The sequence below is a fragment of the Hippoglossus stenolepis genome, chromosome 7 (assembly GCF_022539355.2).
Source record: "Hippoglossus stenolepis isolate QCI-W04-F060 chromosome 7, HSTE1.2, whole genome shotgun sequence".
Taxonomy (NCBI): Eukaryota; Metazoa; Chordata; class Actinopteri; order Pleuronectiformes; family Pleuronectidae; genus Hippoglossus; species Hippoglossus stenolepis.
In genome coordinates this window covers 6944219-6956034 of record NC_061489.1, presented here as the reverse complement: position 1 = coordinate 6956034, position 11816 = coordinate 6944219, and the positions used below count along the sequence as shown (strand labels likewise).

Sequence of the window (11816 nt, the reverse complement as noted above, 5' to 3'; positions counted from 1 at the left end):
AAATAATCAAATTATCTGGTGACCCGGTTGCCGACCACTGCTGTAGATTATCTGAGGATGTAGAAGAAGACATGTTGAACTTTGTCCGCAGACTGAAGGCACGCAGGGCAGTGTGTCTACAGACTCCTACAGAGTCACCTGTTTATATGGTTTATTCACATTGAGAGAGGTGTGGAGAGTGGATAGTGGGAGTCTGGATACAAGGAGTGGGCAAATAAATTGAATTTGTTTTTTCAACAGATTTGATTCTGGTCATGTTTTTTTTAAACTATAGTGAGACTGAGTCATTTAGAAATGTTAATATTCTGTCACCTGTAGAGTCAGTATCAAGAGGAGTAATCCATAGAATATAACATGTTCTGTTTGACCTCTCTGATCATTTACAACATTCTCAACAGCACTCATCTGCTCCATCCATTAAAGGACACATGAGCTGCTTGAGAATTACATTTTCTAGGCAGAGACTGGGAAGAGCCACAAGCCACATGATTGGAGAGCGAAAGAAAGATGGAGAAAGACGACTGATGTCGACAAAATTACATGAGGAGGCAAAGAAGGAGAAAAATACGGAAAGTACAAGAGGTCAGGTAAACACAGAAGCCCTGACAGTGAGATATGAAACAGGCATAGGAGGACTTAAAGGGATCAACAACAGCGAGATCAGGACAGAAATAGAATTAGAGGGCAACAGAAACATGGCGACACATGAAGGGTGAAATGAGATACAACGGAGAGAAAGAGAGAGAAAGAGAACGGGAAAAACAGACATGAAACCTGGAGTTCCTGTGTGTGAGAGGGGAAACAGGCGCTAACAGAAAAAAAGGAGTTATTAGTGTATGGCCAAAACAGACATTTTACTGAAAACTTCATCATGTTAATGCTCTGGGGGCACATCATCTCAAAATGTTAAGTCTCCACAAAATGAGGCTTTGAGTCACATGGTGCTTTTTCAGCAGATTTATCAGATTGCAACAACGAGAAAGAAGGCAGTGACAATCTGTTACAGATAACTCACATATGAGATTAAGCATTGAGATTACTGGGTTTTAAAATAGAACCTCAGTGTATGATTCATCATAATCTCTGTGAAGGCAGTTTTTATAGTTGAAGGGCAGGTCTGACATGACCTCTGACCTCTCTCCACTACATTTGGTTGTTTGCTGCAAAAAGAGCCAGGCTACAAACGCGAAGCAGCAATGGCGAAAAGTAAAATTTCAGAGTTTAACTGCACAACGGCTGTCAACAGAGACAACAGGGTCCTCAAGGCCAGTAATTCGTTATCCATGTTGTGTACTACACTGGTAGCCGAAGCAGCTGCGAGAATCTACATCATAGCTTCCAAACATCTTTGTTTCTGCCTGTCCAGACTAAAATGCAGCCCTGGAAAATTATTCAGCACACTTCCACCTTCTCAGTTTAAGCTGCTCTAAAACTCCAGAGTAGTGTGGACGCCAAGTGTATCTGTAGCAGAGTGAACTTTCAAATGAAAACTTATTAATGTAGCCTTTGAGTGCACCCCATGCCAAATTGGTAACCATGTGTTACCAATTATAAATGAAATGTTGAAATCAAAATTGTAATGTAATTTAGTGTTATTTTGAATTGATTTAATATGTAAAAAAAAACATTGATTACCTTAATTACCTCAATGGGATTGGAGGTTAATATAAAAAAGAGCACTTCCCCCAGGCTAGCTCAAAACCTCAAATACCTTTTGCTTTGTAACCTAATTTTCATATGACAACGTTAGGATAAACACACTAAATTTCAAAATGTAAATATATTGCTTTAAGAGTTTGAAATGGTTAATCAAAAGAAACACTTGACAAATAAAACATTTCCCCAAATACAACACATGTACAGAGTAAACAAGCACAGACACTATATATTTGTATTCTTAACTTTGAGTATAAAATACACATTTGTAGTGATTGGAAATGTTTGAAAAAGGAAATTAAGTTAGAGCTTCATGAGATATATAAAGTTAATAATTGCAATGAGTAACAACTGGAGATTTCATTTATTTATTGTACAATCAATTACACTTCTAAACTATTATAAAGTTAGTACAACAGGACCATGTTCAAGTGAAAAGCTGTAAAACAAAAAGTAATTAAATTCTATATTTTTCATTTGAAACCAAGTCAAATGTTTAGGAAATACAGGCACACACGTTTTTCTTCTCATTACAGTGATAGAATCGTCTCGCGACTGAATTAGCCAGATTATGCTCACCTATAAGAGCCATAGATGTCTGTTGTCGGCTGTACCCCTGCTCTCATGTATTATGATATGATCCAGCCACATACAAACCTGAACAGAATGAACAGTTTATAAGACGGATGAATGATTGTTGTCCTAGTTTTTTTGTGTGTTCTTTTACCCAGCCTTTGTTGAAACCATGGCTCTGGGTTGCATGTGTCAAAGTAAAGTTTTCAAGTTACAGATTTGCCCCCTAGAATGAAAATAAATGCAGATCTTCCTGGTATTTGACAGTAATGTCATGTGATCCACTCGTTACCGCTTAAATCTTTTCAAAATAACAAAACAAAAACAGTTAAAAACTTTTTTTGAATAAAGATGAACAAAACCAGACACACTTCAGATGTTAGCTCTCTGGATTCCCCTTGATTTACACAGTGCTTGCATTTCTGAATGTGTTGGAATAATTATGTCATCAGACTGCCAGCTTGGAGCAAAGACTCAACTTAAATGCTCACTGATCTGAATTTACTACATATGGCATCCACATTTATTGTTGGCATAGCTCAAAAGTAGGCTACAGTGTTAAATTAGGGTAAGATATGGTGAGCAAGATGCTGTATCACACTGACAGCATCACAGCCAGGGCTGTGGTTTGATGCCTTATTGCACAAAGGCCTCATAGCTCCGACACTAAAGTTGGGTACAGTGTGTTCTTCAACCCATAACCCAGCTGGGAGCGACCTAATGTGAAGAATATTCTGTCTCTATATAGAGTGAATAATGAATATGGCGTTCTACAGTGGTTCATGCAGCCTGAATCATCCATAGCTCGAATAATCCCAAGCATTTTTCAGACATGTATTGAACTTCAGACATTTTCCTAAACATTTCCAGAAGGGCTGTCTGTGAGAACACAAATGTCCTTGTCAGATGCTCCAGACATCTCCGGAACTTTTCTAGCAAAATATCTGAGTAACACCCATGTGAGAAAACAACAAGAGGATATCCGCAAAATTCACAACGAGCGAGCAGGTGTCTTGATCATGTTTATAACACGCGGCGGATGCAAAAGGGAAAATCAAAACCCAGAATACAGCTATCTCAGGGCAAAAAAGAGGAGTGATACAAACAGAAGATGTCAACATGGTAAGACGACGAGATTCGAAAGCTTTTGGTGATAAGGACCAACTCTGATGTATGCAGTAACCGAAAACATTTGATTTCCTCAGCAGCATTTATACATGCATTTATCCTGCAGGCTCAACACAGCCACAGCTCTGGACTCAATACAGACACCAAACACTCACACAGTACATCCTGGCTCAGGCTGTGTAGCACATCTATACAGGGGCCACAGTCTTCTGTCATTTTTCCTGTCCTTTTTAAAACTGGAGGCAGTGGTACTGATGTTAAAAGAACATCATCTTAGATAAAAGACGTTTATTACAGAATAGGAAGTATGGTGTGGATAAGGAGACTGGGTGATAGAGAGAACCTCTTGGCTTTCTTAGTTACACATGGTGAAGACAGGATGTTTTCTGCATTTGCACACAAGGGAAAGCTGGATTTAGCCACTCCACCACAGCAAAAACATGGAGAGGAGTGTTTACATCACAATTCGATGAGAAAGAGGAGCCTTGACATGACGGCACTTCTCAGCAAGAGAGCATTTCTCCTGCTTAAGGGTGAGAGGATCTTACAGCCTCAATATGTGCCATACTGCCTGACAGCCTCTAAATGGGACGTTTTCAGGAACCCTCCTTCTCCAGGTCTTACTGTAGCTTCTCTGAGCTCACCGAGATACACTAACATGTGTTCTCACCTTTCCCACGTATTTGTATTTTCACAGTGATTTTAAGTCAAGTTGTGATGGGTAGATATCTGGTACAGTAAAATGCAGAGACAAAAAAGAGTCATTCGTCCTCTCAAGTCGTCCACTTAAGAGGCCGTCAGGGTGTTACTTCTGTTGTATAAACCAAGATCATCTCAAGTGATTAAGATACTTAAGAAAAGTAAAACCTCTACCCTACTTTTGCCAGACTGGTTTATCAAAACCAAGACTGCAGGCAGGTTTTTAAGGCAGAAGGAAAAGGTTTGGAAATACTGCTTTCAGTTAGGATGTGGATGAAATTTTAAATTACTGACAGACAAAGAAATTAGACCGTGATATACAAGGTCTAATGTAGTGCCTCAGAATGTTAAAGGCTGTGACAAACACAGAGCCAGGGCAGGTTTCAGTTTATTGTGGAGCCCCCCCAAATAACCCACATGTTTAACGTGTGATGTTTTCTTGCTCCTTGCTTGTGTCTATGTTTGAAAAAATTGGAAGAATTTCTATATGACACCAGAGTCTTAAAGGCAACATTGTCTTCTTCTGAATTGTTAATAAATATGTCACTTCCCAACCCCTTTTTCCTCTTCTCTTTCTATCCTCAGCATCGTCTCTGGATAACGATGTTTCAGTCTTCGCTTTGCCATCATCCCCATCCTTCTCTTCTAGGTTTCTTCTTTTTTCTCTTCACTCTTCCCATTGATAATGCCTCCCACTCCCCCATTTCCTCAACAAGGACAATTACTCTTGGTCTCAGTCTGTTGTGTGAGTCGCACTCTCCCATCCTCTCTCTCCACATCTCTGTAGAGCAGGGATTTCTGGGCCTTCAGACGGCAGGCCAGAGACATGAAGATAGAGTCGACGTTCTGACTCTCCCTTGGGTCCTTGGCCGACGTTTCGAACAGCAGCAAGTTGTGAGCGTCAGCAAACTTCAGTGCCGTATTTGAGGGCACCTGGGGAAAGCAGAGTTTGGTTACAAACCTTAATTGAATTTAGTAGTAAATAAAGTATTACATTCTGTTATGTACCTACACTAACCTGTATTTGGTCCACAAGGTCACACTTGTTTCCAACCAGGACTCGAGGTACTGATGCTGAGACCCGATGGCCATTACACTCCTAGAATAAAAGAGAAAGAGCAGAATATAGCTTTATAAAATATTGCCATGTTTCCCTGATACCATAAAAAATATAAATATGATCAGCTGAGAGGACAAAAAGACATTATTGGCCTCTTGGTTGTAACTACAAGCAATTTATGACAGTTTCTATATGTCATACTGCAAAAACAACAGCGGTGTCAAAACACTGGGGCCAGAATGGCTGCAGATTTTATCTAACTACACTTCATTGTAATTGTACAAATGACAAATGCTTCTTTCTCAAATAATACCAACTACTAGTCACAAAATATTGTTTGGCCTCTTTTGTTATTGTTCAAGATTACTGTGAGGGGATTTCAAAGATGAAGTGAGTAGATTTTGCTGATCAAACATCACAAGTTAAGGTCACTGTGACTGAACAGTGAGCAGAATGATCAGGGATGGCCGAGGGGATTTCATCGATCATATTTACACGGCGGCCATTTTCCTCTGACATCACGCTCTGGGTGTGAAGCTCAAATGTTGTTATGAACAGAATAATCTTGTGCTGCAATGATCCAGGTTTATAAATCATATGAACACAGAGACTCTGACAAACGGTTTTCATTTCACAGATCCCTAACTGATCCGCAACTGAAGAGACTTGAGGGACGTGGTGACATGTTTCAAGATTAAACAACATATTTGATAGCTCATTAGCCATTAGACAACAGCTAATGTTAGCATTCAACCACTTCTGAGCAATGAAGTCAGTTTCTATGTTGATATAATAATGTACATCTTGGACACATTTATTTAAGCCTGTAAGTCTAATATTGTAATGATGTAATCAAGCTAGCAATGTAACATTAACTGTCTTTCTGTCTTTTCACCTGACCTCAAACATTTTCAGTTGAGTCAGTAATGTTATGTCACATTATGACTAGAACATATTTTGGTGTCATGTTCACAAAGTTTACATCAACACAAAGTTTGTTTCATGCACCTTAGTATTGGATTGAGCATTAAGTATTCCATCACAGGCTTGATTCCAGCGCATTTTACTTCCAGAATAAATTGTTGTCCCGGAGAAAATTGATATTTCAGGATACAAATTTATTTTTCCATTGTATCACGTAACAGTATTAAACTGTGATGTCAGCAAGGAAGTGGTTGAATACTAACATATTAGTATTATTATAAATATTTTTTATAACGTGGGTTGTGCTGTGCAGTTTATGCTCAGTCAGCACTTTCTAAACTAACTTATTTGACAAAGCGATGCACCTATCACCAACCTCTATCCATGTCTGTAGGTTGCGGAAGGAAGCCATCTTGGTGACATCATACACAAAGACCACTGCGTGGACATTGCGGTAGTAGTGCTCCACCATGGATTTACGAAAGCGCTCCTGTCCTGCTGTGTCCCATACCTGCACCTGTGGAGACAGACAATAGAATAAAGGTCAAAATGTTCCCTGCAGACAAACCAGGTAGGATGAACACAAAGTTTTCTAACTTCACTCTGCATCATAGACTGTTGATGAAAAGCTCAGCACACAGTGTCCAGCAAAGTGACAGTATATTGTATGTATACTGTTTGAGGAGGACTCACTATTAGGGACTAAATTTGAATTTGCTCTGGGGCGTTGATACAGGTGAAGTAAACAGCTCATTCAAAACATGCAGGTTTAGAACAGGCACTGTAGGCTACTAGTTCATTAAATGTAAACTATGAAAAGAGTTACATGTACTCTCACATTACTGTACTGTGTATTGACGAAAAAAGTATATAGTGTACGTGTTTGAGTCAGCATTAGGGGGCATCTGGAGGTTGTAGACATATGGCTTGACTGAGACAGAAGGGGGGGGGGCATATACATACACACATGTATATCACCATCATTTGTTATGATACTCAGTCAGACTGTTATCATTCTGCACTTACACTGGTTTTGCTTCATCTGCCAAAATGTTTTCCGACTTCGAATCATTACACTTTATTTCATTATTATTTTTGATGGCGCAGGAGCTGGACAGGTAGCCTGAGACGTGTCTGGGATTATGGGTATTTACTGGTTCAGTGAGTGGATTCAAGTAAGATTCTGATGGAGGTTTGACAATATAACAGATTTTATAATAAAAATAAATCATAAAATGCTGACATTCAACTGTATGAGTCCCATTACCAGTATCTGGTCTCACAATAACATTAACTCTGTTCCTTTCTTTCTGTCTCTCAAACACTGAATCTCTCCAGCCTGCGTAAAGCATTCAAACCTGAGGACACTGTAGTGAAATGTTGTTTCAGGGTGGGGCAGATAAAATGAAAGAATGGGCCCTGCGTGGTGGGCTGGCAGACACAGAGCTGCAGCTGATCAGAAGAAAGGAAGGTGAGGAGGGGGAGGGAGGTGAGGGAGCTCCTCCTGTAGCTGCTGCTTCTCACCTTGATGGTCTCCCCTTCGATCTCCACCGCCTTCTCCCTGAAATCCACGCCGATGGTGGCCTCGGTCTTGTCGGGGAAGCTCCCCCCGGTGAAGCGGAAGGTGAGGCAGGTCTTCCCCACGTTGGAGTCGCCGATGACGATGATCTTGAAGATGCGCGTCTGGATGCTGAGCTCCATGGAGGAGGTGCCCAGGTCCACGGAGGACGCGAGGCTCGGGGCGGCTTCGGTGCCGCTGCTGGCTCGACTGCGGCCGGCCCTGAGGAGATCCATGGAGGACGTCAGGATGGTGACATTGTCGTCCGCTCGGCTCCTTTGTGCGATTCCTCCTCTTCCACTGCCTCCTCCTCCGCCGCCCAGAGCTCGGATCTCCCCCTCCGGAGAATCGTTGGTCATTATGCCGGAGGAGGCGATGCGCAATCGGGTGTGTGTGTGGAGGAGAGGGGGTGGACGGATGGATGGATGGGTGAAGGGAGGGGGAGGGAGGAGGGAGGAGAGCAGGGACGGATGCTCTCTTTTAGCAGCTGACTGTGGCCTTAAAGGGAGAAGCAGTAGAGATATTGTAACTTTGTCTACAACCATATTCTAAACCATAAACACCACATGAGGTCACTACATGAACACACTTATGAGACACATTTGTGGAAAGCAAACAAGTATTTCTAAAGTAATGTACTGCGGTATAACTTTATACTTTAATAATTTTATACAACCTCTCCTCCACAGTGGTGGATCTAGGATTTTTCCAAATCAGGGGCAACAATATATACAGAGGAGCCAATTTGTATGTCCAACATCCTTGTACGATTCCTTATTCATTAAGGTGCATATTTAAATCATTCCCTGTTTACTGTTTCTGTTCTGTTGCTTATTTTATACTGTGGAGACTATTTCTTCTGGTGATAATGTATGAGGAGCCCACTTCATGGATCATATACTGTGATGTTTAGTTCATTGTTGTATGTTGGTTTGGTTTAAGAAAAGAAACGTGAGGCCTGTTGATCGGGATGCCATGTATGATGACTCAACCCTTTACAATAAAAACATTTGAAACAAAAAGACTACTGATGGGGCAGGGGCACTTCAGCCTCCAATCAGATTTCATGTGGAGATACAACCAGGTAGTGAAATGCCTGGCAGCAAAATTCAAACTTAGAGAACTGCTACCATTGCCTTGCCCTCCAGAACACAGAGCGAAGTTGTAAGGACACCATTTGTCAAAGAAGGGGAACTGGAACAGACAGGGCCTCTTCCACTGACCAGGAGTGGTCAGTTGAAGCAAGCCACAGACTGGCAAATGCGGTTGGATTTAGGCCGTCTTGGTAGAATTGACAGTACCCTGGGAGGATGTTGTCGAAAGCAGTGGTAGAAGAATACTTCTTCATCCTTGTTCTCCTAATTAAACACCTTAAACTCCACATTCCCTCTTGTTTTGAATTTTGTTCCTCTTTTTTGTCATTTGTTTCATTAAAAAAAATGTTTTCCCCATACACCATATACTTGGTCTAAAGCTGATGCATCAGTGGTATTGGCTCTGAATCATGGCTCAGTTTTCTAAATCGAGTTAATATACAAAACAATTTAATGGCAAAATAGTATAAAATGTGCTGCAGCTGAATACTGACAATAAAGACAATGTGAGAGTAACATTTCCTCTGTGCCAGAGAGAAAGTGAAAGAGATTTTCTCACACCACCAAGTCATGTGATCTGATCAGCGGGTCATATTGTCACATTCCATAAACCAACGTGGCCGTAATGCAAAGGGCTGCAGTGTTGACAGATTCCAGGACTGAGTAGTTTCTCTGTCAAAGGTAAAATAAATCACAGGAATACCAGAGATTCTCATTCTAACTTATTAAAATCAGAACCTCATCAACTACCTTTAAAAGAACCAACTTAAAGAAAATACTCAGTATAATTTGTAAAATCATGATACATTATGGTTTTTTACTCTGAGATTATTCAATGAATGCCAACCAGGACGACCAGCTACCAGATGAATCGTGACCCCGAAACATTTGATTCAAAACAAAAACATATTCGAAAATGGAAAAGATGTCAACAGTACAAGACTGTAGATTATTATTCTAGGAGTGAAGAAGCTACACATGTCACAACTTCAGTCAGCTCTTAACAGTTTCATTTTTCATTGTCTTATCTTATTTTTTGCATGTACTAATTCTCATGTCATTTCAGAATTCAGCCACTCCCCCCTGCTCTGCATCACCTCGTTCCCACGGATCCCAGTACCTGCCCCACCCCCAGACTCACCTGCTTTCCATCAGTCATTAGTCACCCAGTATATATACCGGCTCATTTCCTCTGTTCTCTGCCAGATCTTCTAGTGTGTTTTCTCCTAGCTTTCCAGCGTTATCCCGTGTTTAACTCTTCTGCCTGATCTCTGCTCTGACCTGCCTTTTGGACCCTGGATTCCCTTTCGCCTGCTCCCTATCGGATTTGTTTGATATCTCCGCTCTGACCTGCCTTTTGGACCCTGGATTCCTTTTTGGACCCTGGATTCCCTTTTGCCTGCTCCCTATCGGATTTGTTTGATATCACTGACTGTCTGCCTGGTTTTTGACCTCTGCTCGTCCAATAAACTCTTGTCTACTCCCATAACTGCTCAAGTGTCGTGCTTCTGGGTTCACGTCTGCCATTTTGCGCATCCTGACAACACATCCCATAAACCATTGTTAATGATCCCTTTCCAATTCTTCCTGAATTTAACCTTCTCTAAAAAATCTGTAAAAAACCACAGCATGGTAGAAAGGGAAGCCATTCTAACATAATGTAATGCTGAACCATCCGATTGTAGGCAGCATGATTTTCATGGTTGTGGTCAACATTCCATGGTAACAGCGAGCTCCACCAATCAGAGATGTCACGATTACACCTGAGGATTGTGGGTAGTGTGGTATTTCTCCTTGACATCGTAAATAAAATGTTAATAAGTTTTTCTTCAAACACAGTTGATATCATTTGGACTTGTGGCTTCATATAACGTTGCTTCACCATCTCGTAACTTGTGTTACCTTGGATGGTTACAATATTAAGGCTGATAATCGAAATCCCATTTTAAAAAATAAATGGGACTGTTCCTTCCAGGTCTATAAAGACTGTCGAGACACTTCAATAAAAAAAAAACTAAAATGTTAAACCAGTGGTCGTCTAACTAGAGGCAAATGGTTGAGACCTGTGAATATGTTTACAAAATATCATGGTACTCCATCGAGTCGTTGTGTTTCAATCTGGATCAATGTTGAGGGGATGCTGCCAGTGTGGCTAACAATAAAATGACAATGCAAGCATCAGACTGACGGCTTTAATCCCCACAACTTTCTTACCAATCTCACTGTTAGCATGAGTCACCCTCTGTGATCAAAATCTTAATAACATGATTACAGTCATTTTACACCTGCAGATTCCAATATGTTCACTTTAATTCCTGGAGCTTTCATGTAGAACCATCCAGCAATTTTCTGTGAGAATAAAACAAAATCAGTTGTACTTACTGTGCGAGATGTAGCTGTGCAAGGTGCTGCAGGATATTTAAGCCTCTGGGCTTCCATTTTGAAGAACAGAAAAAAACAAGACACAAAAACACACACCTACACACATACATCCAGAATACACACGTAGACTACGCACAATCCCTGTCTTTTGATATCAGACTGAAATGCAGACAGACACAAACAACATCTTATTTTCTCTAAGTCAATCTCTCTCTCTCTCTCTCACACACACACACACACACGCACCACTCACTGTAGAGAACAGTCACCCAAACACAAACTAGATCTCTTCCTCAAAGACTACACACTCTTTCACTGAGAAACACACATAATCTCTGTCTCTCACACACACACGACAAACACACTGCGTCAAACAATCCCTCTGCTTGTGTCTGACAAAGCTCCGTTCTTCCTCAGTAAAAGGCCTGTTTGTCTGGAGATGAATCTCAGTGGGACATTCACATTCTGGTGAACACAAACCAACAGTGAAATATAGCATGGATTTACACACGCACTTGGCTGCATACAGACCGATCCAAAAACTATTTTACACTTGCGCATGTGCTTTTACAAACATGTGCACGACATCTAACATGACATAAGATACAGTAGGTTTTTAGCAGCAAGCAACAACTGAAATAACATTGTCATCCTTTGTTTATAACTCATCAGAAACTGTTTTTTACTAATTTGGGATAGGGGAAGGCTAATGGCTTCTTTGTGTGATAAACTGATCCGACAG

At 40.9% G+C, this 11816-nt stretch overlaps 1 protein-coding gene across 1 annotated transcript; it reads right to left on the bottom strand.

Moving 5' to 3' along the window:
• Positions 1-2008: 2008 nt before the first annotated feature.
• Positions 2009-11576, bottom strand: rab33a (RAB33A, member RAS oncogene family). Its single transcript, XM_035162302.2, has 5 exons — positions 11075-11576; positions 7565-8096; positions 6417-6557; positions 5075-5155; positions 2009-4989 (listed from the first exon to the last, which is right to left on the bottom strand). The coding sequence occupies exons 1-5, from the start codon at positions 11182-11184 to the stop codon at positions 4765-4767; spliced, it is 1089 nt and encodes a 362-aa protein (XP_035018193.2). The 5' UTR covers positions 11185-11576; the 3' UTR covers positions 2009-4764.
• Between the last annotated feature and the right edge of the window lie 240 nt (positions 11577-11816).